The sequence below is a fragment of the Propithecus coquereli genome, unplaced genomic scaffold, assembly GCF_000956105.1.
Source record: "Propithecus coquereli isolate 6110/MARCELLA unplaced genomic scaffold, Pcoq_1.0 Scaffold221, whole genome shotgun sequence".
In the NCBI taxonomy this organism is placed as follows: Eukaryota; Metazoa; Chordata; class Mammalia; order Primates; family Indriidae; genus Propithecus; species Propithecus coquereli.
The window spans coordinates 3,421,387-3,440,346 of NW_012147301.1; the positions used below are offsets into that span (position 1 = coordinate 3,421,387).

General features: G+C 47.6%; 2 protein-coding genes across 7 annotated transcripts in view; both read left to right on the forward strand.

Moving 5' to 3' along the window:
• Positions 1–7,846, forward strand: part of CSNK1G1 (casein kinase 1, gamma 1) — a 208,149-nt gene extending 200,303 nt beyond the window's left edge. For 4 of the 6 annotated variants that reach the window (XM_012644869.1, XM_012644867.1, XM_012644866.1 and 1 more), the window contains one exon: positions 1,889–4,005. In XM_012644869.1, the coding sequence (XP_012500323.1) occupies positions 1,889–1,943 (55 nt within the window). In that variant the 3' untranslated portion in view covers positions 1,944–4,005. Of the gene's footprint in view, positions 1–1,888; positions 4,006–7,500 lie in introns of those variants that run through there. The other 2 variants (XM_012644865.1, XM_012644868.1) reach the window with 2 other exon arrangements.
• Positions 7,847–11,522: 3,676 nt separating this feature from the next.
• Positions 11,523–17,853, forward strand: PPIB (peptidylprolyl isomerase B (cyclophilin B)). The gene is made up of 5 exons (XM_012644859.1): positions 11,523–11,890; positions 12,649–12,762; positions 13,349–13,442; positions 16,744–16,928; positions 17,510–17,853. The coding sequence occupies exons 1-5, from the start codon at positions 11,756–11,758 to the stop codon at positions 17,630–17,632; spliced, it is 651 nt and encodes a 216-aa protein (XP_012500313.1). The 5' UTR covers positions 11,523–11,755; the 3' UTR covers positions 17,633–17,853.
• The last annotated feature ends 1,107 nt before the right edge of the window (positions 17,854–18,960 follow it).

The window sequence follows — 18,960 nt, forward strand, 5'->3', positions numbered from 1 at the left end:
TTGACTGTTTTTATTTAAAAACACAAAATTATCATCTTAGCATCCTCCAAAAAGAATAGAAATTGACTTAAAAGTTAGTAGTGCCTCTGAAAATCATGGTTAATAGGTAAACAGGTAAGTCTATTGAAATAGAGATTTAATTTGCTTCCTTTGATATTAACTTCTGGACATTCAACTGGGAAAATGTTTCTTTCTAAAGCATATGTACAGAAAAAGACCATTTCTAAAAAATTATTCCTCAGGGTTTCCATCGACGACCATTTTAAACAATCAAAACTGTTGAGCATTTTTATTTAGAAGAATTTATTCAGTTTCTCAATACACAAGACACTGGTTAGTGACTATATTTGCACCTATTAATAGTACTTCATAAATGTCTTCAAATGACTTCATAAATGTTGATGAGCTCAGAGAAAATCTTCTTGAAGATCCTCTTAAGATACTCCTATTTCCAAAATTTCCATATTTGATTCAGTCAGATAATGGTTAAACAGCCCATCATTGTCTCTGTAAATGTTTATTTCTGAATTCTTAGAAACTTTCTCCAATTTTTTTTTTAATCCAAATAATACCTAGAACCAGAATCCAAGTTTTTAATAGCCAGTCCAGTGGATGTAGGAATACCAAGGAGTCTAAAAAGAGAGGGAATCTGAGCTACAGTAGGAAACCTAGGGGTATGGGAAGTAAGTAATAGTTCTTTATTTCCTTATGAATATTCCTGACATTAAACCTGGAAGGATTAGGCAAGAGACTCAAAGATAGTTTCCTCAGAAAAGGTTTTCTTTCAAGGGTCTAGCAAGTCTGAGTTATACTTCCAACTTTACTCACCTCCATCATCTGGCATCTTTGACTCATCCACCACCTCTGCCCCTCACATTTTCATTTCTCATGTGTCAGCTCCCTGGAAAGGACATATCTTTTGTACCAGCCTTGCCACAGCCCTCATCACCCCCTTATGGACTACGTGAGCAAGAGTCACACTTTCTACTCCAAAGACAGGAGTGAGGATGGGATATTCAGGCTTAGGGATGTGCCAGAACTGTAGTTGTTCCCTAGAAGGCAGAACTTGGAGGGCTCGTAAGGGAATGGGCCCCAACTCCACCCTAAACAGGGCCAGTTCTTAAACCCCATCTGGCACAGCAGCAGCAATCTCCGGAGGCTAAGTTAGGCAGTACTCTGCAACCAGAGAGCATCCTGTCCTGATGGTCAGCTCCTAGGCCATGGCATTGGTCCCCTCCAAATGAAAAGGGAGACTACTAGTGTCAGTAAGAGCTGTGGGCTCACAGTTCTTATTAGAATCAGGGCCTCTCCTGCCTACTCGAGGTACCTGGGTGGGGGCAGAGTTGGAGGATAGAATCCTTCATGCTTCACTGGTAGCATCGTAAGATCCTCCCAGAGTTCCAAACATCATACTTTCCATGGGATTTGTTTGCCTTAGTTTAGCCTCCCAGCCAGCTGGCCAGTAAGTTGCATTAAATAATTGTGCCCTCAGTGTCAAGGAGCAGACAATGCAGGCTATACTTATGCTGCCCTGAGGACCCCCCCAACCTTGGTCCTAGACTAAGATGAGGCATCTGCGTTGGCTGTTAGACTAGGAAAGAAGCCTTCTTCATCCTCCTTCCAGAAATGCCTGTTTCAGCCCTGCCTAGCCTATACCATTTTGATAATTAGGTTGGATGGCTGTAGATTGAAATCAAGCAGCTCTTTCTTTTGGCTTTCCTGGCAAACACTGCCCACTGCCTCCAGTGTGTGCACTGTAGTTTGTGGGTGGCCCTGTGGGTGGGTGCCAGGGGGAAAATTCTACCCCCTGCAGTAAGCAGAAGCAGGCATAAGTCTGCTGGAACCTGCAGGCCTCCTGCACTGACTTGCAATGTTCCTTGTGCTCCAGGTGCTGCTGTTTCTTTAAGAGGAAAAGGAAGAAGACTGCTCAGCGCCACAAGTGACCAGTGCCTCCCAGGAGTCCTCAGGCTCTGGGGACTCTGACTCAATTGTACCTGCAGCTCCTGCCATTTCTCACTGGAAGGGACTCCTCTTTGGGGGAGGGTGGAGATCTAAACCAAAAAGAAGAAAACAGATGCCCCCAGAAGGAACCAGTGTGGCAGCCAGGGCCCAATGGGTCAATGGCCATCCTTGCCTGCCTAAGGCTCTGAGCAGGTCCCAGAGCTGCTCTTCCTCCACTGCTTGCCCTTGGGGCTGCCTGGTTGACTCTCCTTCCCATTGTTTACAGTGAAGGTGTCATTCACAAAAACTCAAGGACTACTATTCTCTTCCCTCCTCTTAGTTTACTCCTGGTTTTTGCTCCACAGCTCTCTCCAGCATAAAAGCTAGTGAGCTAAAGGCTTTGTCTGTGGAAGGAGCTCAAGAGACTGGGGGTGAGGCCAAGAAGGCAGGAGGAAGGTGGCAGACCTGGACTGGAGAAGAACTTTCTCCACCTCCCAGGTGTGTCTGGGAATATGGTTTCCTCTTCCTCTGTGCCTATGCAGCATCCATCCCAGCTGGCCATGGGGTTCAGGTTCCCCCCTCCCTCCCTCCTGTGAAGTTACACTGTAGGACACAAGCTGTGAGAAATCTGCAGTCTACTGTCCCCGTGTGTTGGCATTCTTAGCTTTCTTGACAAGTGAACTCTTTTTTCCAAGTGGTAGTAGGACAATGCACATTGTTCTGAGCAAAGGAAAGAAAACTGACTTTATTGCACTTTTAGTTTTGTTTTTTTTTTTAAACAAAAACATGGCAGATGCATATTGTGTCTGATTATATTAGGGGTTTTACTTTTTTCTGTTTTGAGGGGTATGGGGCCAGCCAAGCCATTCAGAGAGAATGTGGGTCCAGAGGACATTCTCAGTGGAAAAAGTTTGTTTTGCAGCACCCAGAAGAGAAGAAGCCAAACTCTATGTCATTCTGAGTGAACACTCAGGTTGGCAAGAAAACATACTTGAATTTTTATTCATCTTCTCAGCTGCTGAAGAATGTTCCTACCAGAGCATCTTGACCTAATAAACCTACAGTTTGAAATCCTAGCTCTCCAGCACATGGGATGAGCCAACCGAGCCAGACTGTGACCAGAAGACAGCTCATCCCAGAGAAGGAGATCCTTAACAAAAACATTCAAAATTATTTTCTCCACTGCCAGGGCCTCCAGCTAGACAGCCCTGTGACTTCCTGGTGACTTAGGGATAAAATTAGTGATGAAACAGCCACCACCATAATTGCCACTAGGACAAAAAGAGGAGGACAGTGAACCTGCCTTTCAACTGCCAGAGGAGCCTTAGGGTGTGGCACCATAGGACGAGGAAAAGAAAATCAGTGTGTCCTGTCTGCCCCAAGAGATGAGTTGTAGCATTTGGGCTGTTCTGCCTCATCATAAACCAAGCTTATGAAGATCTCCCAGCAGGTCCCTAGCAGCAGGCTTAGGACTCAGTACATGGGGCTGCAGTGAACGAGAGAGTAACATTGGTTGGTGCTGGAAAATTCCAGGGAAAAGGAGACTGAAATGAGAGGTCTGAAATTATTTTCTCAATTGGACATAGACTCCTTCTAAATAAGATGGCCATTCATCTAAGCATGTCCTCCCTCATATGCCCTCCTCTTCCTGCCATGGTGGATTCATATAAGGTACTACCATGAAGGGTCTTGGCTCTTCATTCACTGTTTGAAAAGCCAATAGGATGTGGAGTTACCTCTTCTGATGCTCAGTTTTCGTTTGAGTTTAGTGGCTTATCCAAACAGTGACTCCTCATTCTAAATATGACAGAAGAGAAAGGATTATTTATATCAGGGAAAGGGGTGTTCACATATCTGGGAGTAGAGAGCTAACCGTGGAGGACCGTGGCTGGTCACTTAGTCTGGTGGTTTGTGAAGCACAGAAATCTTCACTTCTGGCTTGAGGTGTAAGGCTCTCTTTTGCACTGGAGGATGTGGGGATATTTTCTGGTAGTGGGCATTTCCTGACATGTCCCTCGATATACCTTACTCAGAGCAAAAGTAGCAGCATTAGCACGGATCAGAGTTACTGGGCTTCACCTATCCCATTGGACCTTGGCTAGGGAATATCATTTCACTGGATTCAAATCTGTTTGGCTTATGTAAAGATTGTAATCTGTCATTTCTTTAAAAGAAATGCTTTCATACAATACGAAAAATTGAGTAGCAGGGAGATGCATTGTCACACCCCATCCCTGTAAGGTCTTTGAATATTGGGAGTTTGTGTCCTTGCCATTACCTGGTGGTTGAAGCCCCGTCACTGAAATTTTCATAGTTCCTTAACTGGCATTTGGCCAACTCTAACTTCCTGTATAGAAACTTTAAATTCCTCATCCCTATATAGAAAATGCCTTGCCTTTCAAGAGAGGACAGGGGGAAATGGTGGCAAAGCCTGGAGCGTCCTGGCACTCCATACCCTACTAAGTGCCTCCCCCTATTCCCCCACCTTGCTTCCACAAAAAAGCAAAGATAGTGACCAGCTTGGCTGCAGAGCAAGCCACCTTGCATCTGTATTTGTGACTTTTTTTTTGTCTTAAAATTTTTAAAAGGCTAGCTCTTGAGGGGTTGAACCTGAGCAGTTGTTGGGGAGGATTGTTCCTAATGTACTGCTCTCACCCTCCAGCCCCCACAAATCTCTCAGTAGATATTTGGTTTTCATAACAAAGATGAAGAGCCCCGGGTCCCTTGAGCATGCAGGATAATGACGAGCCTTCCAGGGCCATTGACACTCCAAGGTTATTCTGGACTTGGGAGATTCTATTGTGATCTTCCTTAAAATTAAAAAAAACCAAAACCAAAAACATGAGTACCCCAGAAGTTGATTTGGCCATCAGTTTCAGTCCCATCAGCCTATCAGGGCTCCCTCCTCTGCCCTATTGCTATAGTTGTAGCAATGCTATAGTTGTATGCCTCAGCCAGATCCTTGGGGTTAGGCACTCCCTCTATCACCTACCCCCCTGCCCCAGTCCACTTGCTCTGTAGTTTTTGTGCTTTCTCCATTTCATAGCTATGATGTCTGAGAATCTTTTTCTTTGGGATTGATGCAGTTATTTCTTCTTAAAGCTAAATCAGCATCTGTTCATAAAAACGCCTTTATTATACCATTAGGAGTTCTCCCAAGCTCTCCAGTCCCTCAGGCATTGCATCCCGTGCAGATTGAAGCAAGCAGGCTGAGGTTCCACTAAGACATAAAGGGTCCCCGCACCCATAACCAGAACATGACTTGTGTCTGTGCAGTCTAAGCATATAGGGATTGATCAAGTTGCTATACAGACCTTGGCACTCCCCAGAGCTCTTACTCCAGACTACTCTGCAAGAGTGCACAGAGCATCCCAGCAGCCAATATGCATTCATGACTGCCTTAATTAACATTCTTCTGCTATTTTGTGTCTGTCTAGGAGTAAACAGGGTCTAGGAAGGTACCAGTTGAGTGACTGGGTTAGCCTCCAGTTAAAGTCCATTTTATTTTGGAATGCGTGAGCTACTGGGGACAGCAAGGATCCTGAGATTTCTGGTAGAAGTGTTGATTGCCTGTTTATTCTCAGAGAACTCCAAGTACATAGGAACAGCCTCTTCCCGTTAGCCAGTAACTTCCAACTTAGTTCAGTGGACCTCTACACTGGTAGTGCATATTCACTGTTGATTTTCAGTGTTAGTAACCACTTTTAATGCCAGAAATATGTAATAATGGTAATAATATGTCAAAGTGGTTACTAAAGGTCATAGCTTTAACTGTTTTTCTTTAATGTAAAAGATAAAATCCATTCCTTCTCCCAATGAGCAAGCATGGCCTGCATTTCTCAAAAATAAGAACTTCCGTGGCATCCTAGAATGCATCTCCTCAAAGAAACTTGATCTTTCTTATGATGCATCTCCTCCCAAGCCCACATGCCTCCTGTGTTGCAGCCACCTCTTCCATTGTCATATTTAAGCCAGTTTTCCATTCCCATTGAGTTGCCATGATAACATTGTCTTCAGTGTCAGAACCACATTAGAGCTAGAGTTTCTCAGATTGGGAGCTTTCAGCACCATACAGCCAACATGATCTTTGCCAGGCCATTGCCACCACCCCCACTGTTGCCCCATGGTGAGCAGATGAATCCCAGGAACCCTCAGGGAGCCATGATAACTAAGCACCCCATCTGGATTGGCCACGTGGGTGACAGGCACTTATCTCTGAGGTTCTTGAGCTTTTGCAGAGTCCAGGGAAGTCCCATCTAGAGGTTGATGGCCAGTGACTCCCAGTCTTCCCCATGATAGGCTGATAGAAATCAAAGTGGGATTCCTTTGGATTTGAGTTTGGGGTGGTGGTGATTTTGTTTCTGAATAAAAAGAAGAGGCAACCATGGCCCTTCTGTGGGTTTCTAAAGTGTTGAGCAGTGTCTTGCTCACAAATAAGGAATCTTGGAAGTCTTTGATCTAGTAAGCAGTCTTAAAAATATGTTTCTCCTAACTCCTTTTGCAGGTGACTAAGTGCAAAAGAATAGATTTCTCATTGTATTCAAAATAGTGAGTAGGTTCCCTGGATATAGACAATGGTAGTTGATATTTTCTCAAAAAGCAACCAGGAAACCACTCCAGTATTTGTAAATTATCTTACAAAGGAAAAAGTGAACACGTACTCCATATGTTTCTAGTTTGATTATCAAACTGGATGTTATAAAGAAACCTCAGATCTGTGGACAGAAATTCTTTTATTATTTTTCTTCTTTTACTACTCATAATCACTTTTCCAGTGCCATCACCACCTTTAAGGTTTCAGAGCAGAGGATTATTCATGGTAATAAACGACAGTGCAGTGCACAAGAGGACAGCTGTCCTCACTGCCCCCCACACCCCCCACAACCCCTCTTTAAGGGCAGGTGAGTCATTTTCAGTGTTCCTCTTCATGAGCTCCAGACCAAATCCCAGGCCAGCCCTTGCACCAAAACCCTTTTTAGAAGGCTTATCAATCTGCTAGGAATGTCTCAGGAAAGATGAGCCGTTTCTTTGGGGAGAATTATATTTACAGATAGGGGTGTGTGATTGCATGTGTGTGCCTGTGTATGTGCTCATCTATGTGCATTTCACTTTCATAAAGACTCACAATCCAGGCTGCTGGGAACCATGTGTTCCTGAGTATTCTCAGAGGTAAACAAGTGGTAAGTGAGCTTCTCAAATTAGTGTCTCAGCAAGCTGGCTCTGGGAATGAGCCCTATTTATCAAGCAGAGAGAAGAGTAACATCGGAAAAGACAAAGATGAAACCAAAAATATTATAGTCCCCCCCCCATGGAAAATAATGTTGATTCAGCAATTCCCATTGGATATATTACATGCTCTAATTTATTATATTATTATTTGTCTGTTTCTTTAATCTTTGCCCATTGTACTCTTAAAAAGATGTTGAGATGTTGATTGCAATTTTTAAAAAACTAGATAATGTATGAATCAGCTGTGGAAATCAGTTTTAATTGATGTGTGGATGTGTCTAATTATTGTTAAATGCCTCTTTTTTACTTTTTTTTTGTTTTGTTTTTTAGATATGTAATGTTTCATAAACCCTGGCACTGGTCGCAAAGCTCAGCTGTGAAAATGAAACTTGTAGTATTTTTAAACATGAATGTCAATTTCAAGTGTATTTAAAATGGTTCCTCGGGAGGAGATATTTGTATGCCATTAGGAAAAACTTCTCTGCAGAGGAAGTAGCCTTCTTTGGAGAAATTGGAAAATGGGTTCTGATATGTTATCTCTAAGTAGCCCATTTCCTAGGGCACCATGGAAAACACAAATGTGATCTTTAAGTATACCTCTTCTCCAATTTGGGGAGGAAAGGACTCAGTTTGCACCCTTTTTGTATGTAAAATAAAATCTTACCTTTCTTGGCTACTTTTACTTGTTTGGTTGATTGATTTGTCTTTTTAATCTCCTCTGGTTCATTTGTAATTACCAATCTAGCTACACTAACTTTGATGTGATTCAAGGCTCTGGTGAACAAAAATAAATGCCTGATACTTTGGCATTATTGCTTCATTCCTCTGGGTTGAACATTGCCCTCTCCTGTGAGTCACTTCAAAAATAAGTATTTCTGGAAGAATTTGGACATATTCACTCACATGTTAATTCCTATAACCCTGTGGTTCTTGGGTGGTAGGTAGAACACCAGGAAGTGAGGATCTGCTTTGTGGAACAACTTTTGTAGCTTTGTCAACAGAAAAGAACACAAACTCTGTAAAATAATTTAAAGAGGTTTATTCTGAGCTGAATATCTGCTACCATGGCCTGGAGAGCCACACCCCAGAAGCCTTGAACAAGTGGTCTTGCCTGGTTGGGTTACAGTTAGGTTTTATATATCTCAGGGAGGCAGGAATTACACGTGAAGTCATAAATCAATACATGGAAGGTTTGGTACATTGGGTTGGAAGGTACATTGGTTTGGCCTGAAAAAGCAGGGCATTACAGGTTATAGGTGGGTTTGAAGATTCTTTGATTTGTAATTGGTTAAAGAAATGAAGCTTTTTTTTTTTTTGGAGACACAGTCTCACTGTGTCTAGAGTGCAATGGCATCATCACAGCTCACTGCAACCTCCAATTCCTGGGCTCAAATGAGCCTGCTGCCTCAGCCTCCCAAGTAACTGGGACTACAGCAGGGCACCACCACGCCCGGCTCATTTTTTCTATTTTTGGTAGAGACGGGATCTTGCTCAGACTGGTCTTGAACTCGTGGCCTCAAGCAATCCTCCTGCCTTGGCTTCCCAGAGTGCTAGGATTACAGGCTTGAGCCACCTTGCCCAGCCAAGGCATGGAATGTTTTAAGATAAGGAAGTCTGTTGATCAGAGCCAAGCCACCAGATATATCCCCGACATAATACCCAGACTCAAGTGATCTGTTAAGTAAATTGAGGACCTGCAGGTGTGATTTAAGCTTTGTCCTGTATAGCCTTAGGCCTGTTAATGAGTTATGGATATCTCTAAGAAGGGAGGGGGGCCATGACAAAACATGTCTGACTTCCCTTCTCATGGCCAGCAACTCAGCTTTAGGGTATTTCTGGGGTCCCTTTGGCCAAGAGGGGGTCCATTCAGTCAGCTGGGAGGCTTAGATTTTATTTTAATTCACAGCTTTGTAACTCTATTAATGAGAAACAAGATATAACTATGATGAACAGTGTAATATCTCAAGTGCATATATGGCCAACAAAAAAAAAACAACTGCCAATCTGGGCATGATTGGCTGGTTTCAGTTTTTTGGTTTTTTTTTTTTTTCATTTCAGGGTGTTATGAGGGTACACACATTATGGTTACACTTTATATCTTTGCCTCACCAAAGCGCGGATTAAAGGCAAGCCCTTCCCCCCTACAAAGCTCCCCGTGTCCTTTAGTTGCAGATTTAGGTTCCAGTTTTTTTGTTACTACTCACTAAATGATTTATTTTTTTCACTGGTAGGCAAGTAGAGGCAAAAAACGATGTTTAAGATCATGAGAGAAAAGTTTCACAGAAAGAGCATTTTGTCCATCAACCTGATTTTCTTTTGAAAGTGGGGGTGGGGAAAGGCTGCTTTTATGCCATTTTAGCCCTAGCTTCTCATATGCAGGAGGTTACTTTGAAAATATGGCTTGGTAAACATTTTTCTTAGCTGTGGCTATGGGCAGCGTGAGACGAGGGAGTGGGGAGACTTGGCAGACCAATAAAAAAAAGTGGCGGTGGGAGGGTGGATTTGAACGATCATCTTTGTCAGTGTAATAATTTTACCTAGAAGAACCTCCAACTGATTGAGGTTGTCTTGATGGTGGTGCAAAGGTAGGAAATAGCAAATGTCATTTGTGTTTATTGTAGCCCTATCGCCTGACTGCAGTGATGTTTAGTGCAAAGAAGGATGCGTTAGTTGATGCCAGTAGCTATGCATAACCTCAAACTCAGATCAGCACTTCACATAGAGACCAAATTGCATAGTTCGCCTGTGGAAATGAAGCCATGCTTACAATCTGGCCTGTGACAATCTGGAATTTCTACAAAATTTGTTTGTTTATTAATTATTTAAAAGATGAGTCTTGCTCTGTCTGTCTAGGCTGGAGTGCAGGGTCCTCATCATAGCTCACTGCAACTTCAAACTCATGTACTCAAGTGATCCTCCTGCCTCAGCCTCCCAAGTAGCTGAAACTACAGGCACGCCACCACACCCAGCTAATTTTTTATATTATTTATTTTTTGTGGAGACAGGGTCTCACTATGTTGCTCAGGCTGGCCTAAAACTCCTGGCCTCAAGTGATCCTCCCACCTGAGCTTCCCAATGTGCTAGGATTACAGGCACGATTACTGCAGTGACTTCAGTGTAAGGAAGGACAAGTTAGTTAATACCAGTAGCCATTAAGCCACCATGCCTGGCCTTAAAGTTAATTTTTCAAAATTAGTTTTAAAGACATTTTAATAACACGATAGGTCCCAATTTTAGAAGGAAAATGAGTGTGTCATTTTTATTTTTCTGGGTGCATAAAACTCCTAGTACCAAAGCATATGTGTTGTAGCCTGGAATAATACCAAGTGTGTGTTAAGACCTAAATTAGTATAGGTCCCTGACCTTCCTAAAAGTCTCTGGAAAAGAAAAGGGAGACTAAGCTTCACGCATGGTATGTTGTTTCCCACCTCACTGCTAATGTGAAGTTATCCCAACGTATACTTGCTGAGCACTTAGTCCTGCAGCAGTGTTGAGGGAGCTGTATACAGATTAAGTGCAACACAGACATTTGCTCTCCAAAAACGTAATCTATTTGGGGAAACAAATAGGTAAAGAAAGGAAGTTAGGCTGGGCGCGGTGGCTCACGCCTGTAATCCTAGCACTCTGGGAGGCCAAGGCAGGAGGATTGCTTGAGGCCAGGAGTTCAAGACCAGCCTGAGCAAGACCCCGTCTCTACCAAAAATAGAAAGAAATTGGCCAAACAACTAAAAATAGAAAAAGTTAGCCGGGCATGGTGGCGCGTGCCTGTAGTCCCAGCTACTCGGGAGGCTGAGGCAGGAGGATCACTTGAGCCCAGCAGTTTGAGGTTGCTGTGAGCTAGGCTGATGCCACGCTCTAGCCCGGGCAACATGGTGATACTCTGTCTCAAAAAAATAAAATAAAATATAAAATAAAATAAATAAATTCTGATAACCCACTACCATTGGACCAGCTGGGTTTTAAAGTTCTGCAAGACAAGTAGAAGGAGCTGTACAAGGTCATACTCTGGGTAAGGGTAAATGTGCTCTGAGTTTTTGGAAGCTACCACACTGAAACCCAATTAGGTGGTGACTAACGCTTGACTGGACTAATACAAATAGTGACAAGTGTCCTCTGCCCCATCCAGGCCCACGGATTCCCTAACATCTGGCGTCTGCCACCACAGGCCAAGAGACGAGCGCTCCCGGCAAGGCGCAGCGGCCCCAGGCCGGACCGCACGGCCTGCTGGGCTTTGTAGTCTGTCCAGAGACCCACGCCTCGCTCCGTCTCCCGGGCGCCGACTTCCGCCGACCGCTTCCTGCGGGTGGGAGCGGGCGAGCTGGGAATCCAATGAGGCAGCAATAACGTGGCAGCCACCCACGAGCCCGCCAATGCGCCCGCCCTACCGGGGCCGGGCCCCGCCCCCCGGCGGGACCTACCACCCGGCGCCAAGCGGGAGGGGGGAAACGGCGCCCGCTCCTGCCGGGAGGCCGGGCGGAGCCGCAGCCCTCCCCCGCCCCGCTCGTGGCGGCGCCGGCGCCCACGCCGCCGCGGCCCCACCCTTGTCGGCCCTCGGCTGCCCGGGCCGCGTTTGCTGTGCTGGTGGATGCTGCGCCTGTCGGAGCGGAACATGAAGGTGCTCTTCGCCGCCGCCCTCATCGTGGGCTCGGTCTTCTTCCTGCTGCTGCCGGGACCCTCTGCGGCCGATGAGAAGAAGAAGGGGCCCAAAGTCACCGTCAAGGTCTGGGCTCTCCTCTCCCGCCCTGCCCGGCAAGGCCCGCCCTCCGCCGCCTGCGGTCCGGCCTCGGCGCCGCCGGCCAGCGGTGTCCGGGACATTTAGGGTCTCGGAGCCCCAGCCTGGGCAGCCCTGGCTCTGGCACTGACTCAGCCGGCGTCCAGCTCTCGGCTGCGGCCTCGCGGCGCCTGGGCCGTCCTACCCACTCTGACTGGAGAATGGCCCGGACCTTCTCCGACAGCCCCTATCCTCACCCAGAGCGTTATCGGGTGCTCGGGATGCCAGCGGGGGCCCGCACTGGCAGCCTCAGAGCAGTCTTTTTGCAAACGCCCCGCAGCGCTGGGGAGATGGCGAAAGATCCCGCCTGCCAAATTAAGAGTCTTTTCTCCCCTTAAGCCAATTTTTAGGCACTTCCAGTTACAAAGCACGGTAAATATAGTTTAAGTTTGCATGGTGTGCTTGGACTCCCCTCCTCATGGGTTTCCTTTACGTTAATTTCTGGAATTGGGGCTTTTTTTTTTTTTTTTTTAGCAAAGATTATCCTGTAGTTTAAGGAGAGTATAAACAAACGTTTCCCAGGAATAGGGTCTGGAACTTTCATTAGAGTCTTACAGGGATTTTGCCTACACCAAAATCAGGTTCAGAACCACTTCTCTGAAAATACGGCTCTGTTCTCTCTCCTGTCCTTGGGGTAGACTTTTGTGCCCTACTTAACCTAGCAAAGCCCTAAAAGAAGCTAAGTTTGAAATGGTCTTTTTCCTCAGGTGTACTTTGACCTACGAATTGGAGATGAAGATGTGGGCAGAGTGGTCTTCGGTCTCTTTGGAAAGACTGTTCCAAAAACAGTGGACAATTTTGTGGCCTTAGCTACAGGAGAAGTAAGTGGCCAGAGCAGAGGTTGTCAACTCAAATGAAGTGAAGTTTGCTTGTAGGGACGGCAGCAAACTGAACTGCAGAGCGCAGCCCATCTGCAGTGGCAGCCCTCGCTGCGCACCGACTGACTGTTGTCCTGGGAACCCAGTATTGTCCTATCTAAAGAGTAGGGAGCCCAGAGCCTCCCAGGGATACTTCACCTGGGGCAGTGGCACCAGGTTTCAAGAGAGCAATATCCCCTTTAAACAGGTTTGTATTTTAACTTTGCACTGGGCCTGCAGATGACTTTTTCCCTCAGTCAGTCGTCTTGCATCTGTGCTTACGATTGGAGGAAATGAGAGGGAGAAAGGCATCATGTGAGGCAGAATTTTGTAAAGTCTGAGGATTTATAAAGGCAGAGGAATCCCCGGGTCTGTGCACTCCGTGGTGGCCTGCGGTAACTGCTCACTCAGTAGCACGTGGAGTGGTGAATCCGGCCAGCAGTCGTGTCTTTTCCGTGAGCAGGAGTTGTGGGCTGGGTTCCTGTTGGGCCTGTTGGATGTCTACCTGCTGCCGCATGCCACCTCCTCACCTTCTCTTCCTTTTTTCTAGAAAGGATTTGGCTACAAAAACAGCAAATTCCATCGTGTAATCAAGGACTTCATGATCCAGGGCGGAGACTTCACCAGGGGAGATGGCACAGGAGGTAACCTCAGGTCCTCTGGGCAGAGGCCTGTGTCAGCGTAGCCTCCAAAGTGGGGGAGGGCTGAGGCGGCCTCTGTTGGGTCACAGGCTTCTTTCTCTCCCAGCTTCAGAGGCAGGCCTGTTACCTGCTTGCTTTGAGACCAACAGACCCTCTGTAGAGGGAACCCAGTACAAAGGAGAGGGAGTCATGGGTGGCCCTTACGGTAGACCTAGAGGATCTCTCCCACGTGGCAGACCTGTGATCCAGGCCTACAGCCTGGTAACCTTTCTCCCGATACCTGTTTGGGGTGAGGGTTCTGGGGTGGGGATGTATGGAAGCAAAGTGAAGACACATAGGTAGGCAGTTGTAGCTCAGGCATGCAAAGCCTGTGTGGACCGTGTTGGAAGCCCCAGCAAGAGTGGGAGAAGTTGCTTGCCTTGGTAGTCTCCCTCCAGAGACCACTCTGCAAGGGCTAGCTCTCACCTCTGCGCTAACTTACACACACAGGACAGAAAGACCAATGCCCCGGACTAACCGTGTTCTCAGTGAGCTTGGCGCATAGCCTTCTGTCGCCTCAGACGCTGCCAAGATCTGAGGACAGCTCACTCTGTCAATGAGTATTTACGGGTCCAGGCTGTGTGCTGCGTGTCGAGGACGTAAAGATCAGTGGGACAGCAGCTCCCTTTCACTTAATACCTAAAAATTTACAAGTGGGCCATGATACAGCTTTTAGGATTCCGGCTCTGTCCTCAAGTTGTTTATCGTCTAGGTGGGAAGAACTAGGCGAAAAAACTGAAAGCTACGGAACAAGGCAACATTGGACTAGAAGGCGCAAAGCAGATGTGATACAAAGGACTATAGTTGTGGGGTCAGACACAGCTGGGCTTGATCCAGTGTCTCCCACCTTCTTGCTTTGTGACCTCAGGCAAGTGCAGCCTTGGAGCTTCAGTGTCCTCTCCTGTAAAGCAGGAGTGATGGCAGTTGTGGGTGCTGTGAGGATTAGGGTAGATCCGGAGTGCCAAGCGCCTGGCATGTGGCGAGTACTCAGTGAAGTCAGCCGTTGTCGAAGTGCTGACGAGCAGGGACAGGAATTGCTTTGGGTCCAGGTACAAAGGAAGTGTGCATGTGAGGAAGGATTTGGGCCGGCCCCGGATGGGGAGAGCATGAATGGGCAGAGAGGAGGCAGGGTGAAGACATGAGCCCAGCTCTGTTGTGAGGCGGGAGCTTGGCCAAAGGTGGGTGGGGGACAGAAGAGCATACCTTGGGGATCCAGAGAGGTGGGCTTGCGGCCAGGAACCTGGGCTTTTGTCCTATAGGGCTGCAGTCCCCAACCCCTGTGCCCTGGCCCGGTACCAAACTATTGCCTGTTAGGAAAGGCTGCACATCACCGCCTGAGCTCTGCTCCACCCTGCCCCACCCGTGACACCCCACCACCCCACCCCCAGTCCTGGGGAAAGTGTCTTCCATGAAACCAGCCCCTGGTGCCACAAAGGTTGGGGACTGCTGCTATAGTGAGGATCCGCTGGAGACTGGAATAGCAGGAGGACCCAGTCCCAAAGGGGTTTCAGGGAAGATAATGTGGTGGCGGGATTCAGGGTGTGGCGGCAAGAGCAAGTGGATTGCCGAGGGGTTGGCGCAGACGTCCCTGGGTAGGATGGTTTGGGCCTGGACCCCAGGAGAGTAGAGCCAAGTGGGTGAGAGCAGAGATTCGGGAGCCAGACCACCTTGGTTTGGATTCTAGCTCTGCCAGTTCTTAGTGGGATACCTTTAAGTTCTCTGCATCTTAGGTGTTTTACCTTTGAACAGGGGTGTTACTTACTGCCTCGTAGGGTGGGTTGTTCTGAAAAATGCTTGCAACAGTCTCTGGCACACATTGTTAACGCTGTAAGCATTAGCATTACTGCAGGGGGGTAGCAGGAATGGAAAGAAAGGATGAGTAAATGGTGGGTGGGAGGGAACAACGGTGCGCAGTTTGCAGAGGGACAGTGCCCAAAGAACAACTGCTGGCCGGCCAGGGAGCTCACGAGCGCAGGTGGTGCGCTGCGTGAGGGGCAGGTCTTCGCTAGCACACGGGTTCTCTGGCCCCATGAGTGGAGTTCGACGGTAATCCTCGCTACAAGTATAACGATAAAAAATAAATAACTGCAATCTGAAGAGAAAGGTGACCAAGTGTGTTCTTTAAATTGAAGAACCGTCCGTTTGAATTAGGAACTCCTTGTATCTTGGGAAAGTGACTGGAGCTAAGGATATAGATTGGGGCGTTTTCTGGATAGCAGCAGTAATGGAAATTCTGCAGTTGGTTGAGATTTACAAAGAGGATGAGGCTCCAGTGGGGGAGGCTTTTAGCCAGCAACCCAGCCAGGAGTCATTGCACGGTGGTGGCAGAGTCTAGTCATTCTTGCTTTTCAGTCTTCCCCCTGCTACACAATCAGAAACACCTCCCTGGTTAGCATCCGTCTGGGACAGTTTCCCAGGCCACAGGATGAAGGTAGGTGCATTGAGAAGGAAAAAAGGGTCTTGCATGCAGATAAGTTTGAAAGGAGTTGGGTAAAACAAAATGAAAATGGCCTCTTTATTGCCAGGTTTCTTTGGGCCTGATGCACAGCATCAGTCTCTAAGAGGTAACAGGGAAAAAGAAGAGTTTCTGTGTTTCTCCGGGAGTCAGCTTTGGAACTAGGACCTCTGCAATCATGTAGAAATCCACTTTCAGCTCCCTTCGCCGTGTCCCCAAGCCCCACGTGGACAGACACGTTACACACATTCATGGCTGCCTTTTGTTTCATGTTCATTGCTTGGTAAGAGGCTTTGACTCTCCAGAACCCAGTGGCAGCCCCCTGCTGGCCCTCCCCACCCCCTCTGGCTGCTTTCTGCTCTGCAGCTGTGACCATGTCTTTTGTGTTCTTAGGAAGACAAGCTGGGCAGCAGCAGTCCTTTTCTGGAAGGTTCCTACCTCCCTGGTTCCCTGGTTCTCCTGCATCCTGCGTAACACCTCTCTCTGCCACAGTCCCTCTGTGGCAGGCCTCAGGCCATAGCTGAGAGTAACTGAATATATGCCTTACTTTAAAGCCATAAAACTGTATTCTCAAAGTAACACATCCTGTGAGCTATTCACTCAGTCACCCAGGCCTTATGCCCCACTTGGTGTCAGTCAGCCTGGCTTGGCTCTAAGGCCAGAGGATAGGAAGGGGATAGCTTTTATGTCCTTGTACTCCACCCAAGCCTAGCCTGGCACAGAGGACAGGTTGAGCCCCTTCAATCCTCACCCCAAACATCTGCTTGATTTGGGCCAACCCAGCTCCCCTGACCTGCTCTGTCTTCCCAGGAAAGAGCATCTATGGTGAACGCTTCCCCGACGAGAACTTCAAGCTGAAGCACTACGGGCCTGGCTGGGTGAGCATGGCCAACGCAGGCAAAGACACCAACGGCTCCCAGTTCTTCATCACCACGGTCAAGACAGCCTGGCTAGACGGCAAGCATGTGGTGTTTGGCAAAGTTCTAGAGGGCATGGTGAGTTCTGGAGGCGGGGGCCAACCTGGGCGGTCCTCACCGGGACCTAACACAGACCTTGGGGCAGGAGCTCCATGTATTCGTCCCTTTCCCAAAAGAACCCAACCCACAGATTTAGACCAGTGCTGATGTCTCCTAGCCTGGGCGGATTCTAGAATAAACAGCCTGCATCCCCATGCCCACAAGCTTCTAAATTCTTCCAGGCCCTGGCAAGCCCAGCCAAGAAGGCTTGTTGAGGCTGCACAACTGCAGAAATCTCCGTTCCATCATTCCCCTAGTGATGTGCTGGCTCCCATCCCTGAGTTGTACAGAGTACAACTGATGTCCCTAAGAAGCCACTTGGTACCACACTCCCTAGCCAACCTCTTCTCACCCTTGCCCCAACCTGGGTCTCACTTCAAAGGAACAAAATTTCTGCATCCCCTTGTCAAATCTGCTTTCGCCGTGCCCTGGCCGTGAGTCTGTTAGTTTTGGTGCTGTTGATGACACGTGCTTCTGAGCCAGATGCAGGGGCCTCTCTCCTGCGTGATGCAGGGACCTCCTGACCCACTGTGCCCCCCGCTTCTGCCTTGCCTTCCCAGGATGTGGTGAGGAAGGTGGAGAGCACCAAGACGGACAGTCGTGACAAGCCCCTGAAGGATGTGATCGTCGCAGACTGTGGCAAGATCGAGGTGGAGAAGCCCTTTGCCATCGCCAAGGAGTAGGGTGCCAGGGACCCGTCCCTTGAGCAACTGTCTGTGCAGGCCCTGTTGCCTTCGTGGGGGCGAAGATAGTCTGCCACAGGGCTCCATGCGGCCCTGGCCCTAGAGCTGGCATCTGACGGCGCGGACCCACTTCCCTCACATTCCACAAGCCCACGGGTCCAGTTTTTAACAAACTCCTACCAACACTGACCAATAAAAAAAAATGTGGGTTTTTTTTATAACCTTCGTGTGGGCTGGTTCTTGAGAGCCTGCAGCACCTGCCCCAATCTGCATCCCAACGTGGCTGCCCCTTCCTTGCACTCTAGCTGGAACTTCGGCCCCAGGTGTTACCACAAAAAGGCAGGACGTTTTGCTCCTTGCTTCTAAACTGGGCCAGCTACTGTGCCTCAACTTTCACTCCCCAGCTGCCGCCTTCTTGTCTGGTTAAGAAATGTACCTTTTCAGAGCCTACCTCTAAATTGACTTCTTCCTTACCTTCTTGGCCTTGCCTTGGCCCTTGGCCTTGCCTTGGCCCTTGGCCTCTAAGAATGTGAATTCCACCATCCCCTGCTACCAGTGCAAGCTGAGTTCTAAGCCTTGAGGAGGGATGGAGCACAACTGGGCCTTGGGTAGTTCCGGGTCCAGGCCACAGGAGGACCTAGCCTTATATGGAGTTAGGGTTAGGGTTTGGGCGAGGGAGGGGTAAGGGATAGAAGGTTAGGGGGTTAAGGTTGGAAAACTAGGGATGGAATATTAGGGTTATTGATAGAATATTAGAGTTAGGGTTAGGCGTTAGGGTTTAGGGTTAGGGCTAGGGCTTGGGGCTGGGTTAGGGTTGGGGTTAGGGTTAGGGGTTATGGTTAGGGTTGTTAGGGTTAGGATTAGGGTTGGGGTTGTGGTTAGGGGTTAGGGTTTAGGGGTTGGATTGGGGTTTCGGGGTTAGGGTTAGGGTCAGGGTCAGGGAGCTACTCAGGAGGCTGAGGCAGGAGGATCCCTTGAGCCCAGGAGTTTCAAGTTGCTGTGAGCTAGGTTAATGCCAAGGCACTCTAGCCCAGGCAACAGAGTGAGACTCTGTCTCATAAAAAAACAAAGAAAAAAAAAAGAATTCACTTATTCCTTCTCTAATGCTCCTCCTTTCTTTATGTAGATCCAAGTTTCTGGCCTGTGTTATTTTCTTGTCCTCAGAATAACTTTTTTTTAACATGTCTTGCAGGGAGGTCTACTGGCAACAATTTCCCTCAATGTTTGTTTTTCTCAGAAAGTCTTTCTTCACTTTTGAAGGATAATTTCACAGGGTCTAGAATTGTTGGTTGGTGTGTTTTTTCTCTTAACATTTTAATTATTTCACT

Coding starts and splice junctions, on each gene's coding strand:
- PPIB (XM_012644859.1), top strand. CDS start 11,756: ATGCTGCGCCTGTCGGAGCGGAACATGAAGGTGCTCTTCGCCGCCGCC. Junction 11,891..12,648: donor GGCCCAAAGTCACCGTCAAG/GTCTGGGCTCTC, acceptor CTTTTTCCTCAG/GTGTACTTTGACCTACGAAT. Junction 12,763..13,348: donor TGGCCTTAGCTACAGGAGAA/GTAAGTGGCCAG, acceptor CCTTTTTTCTAG/AAAGGATTTGGCTACAAAAA.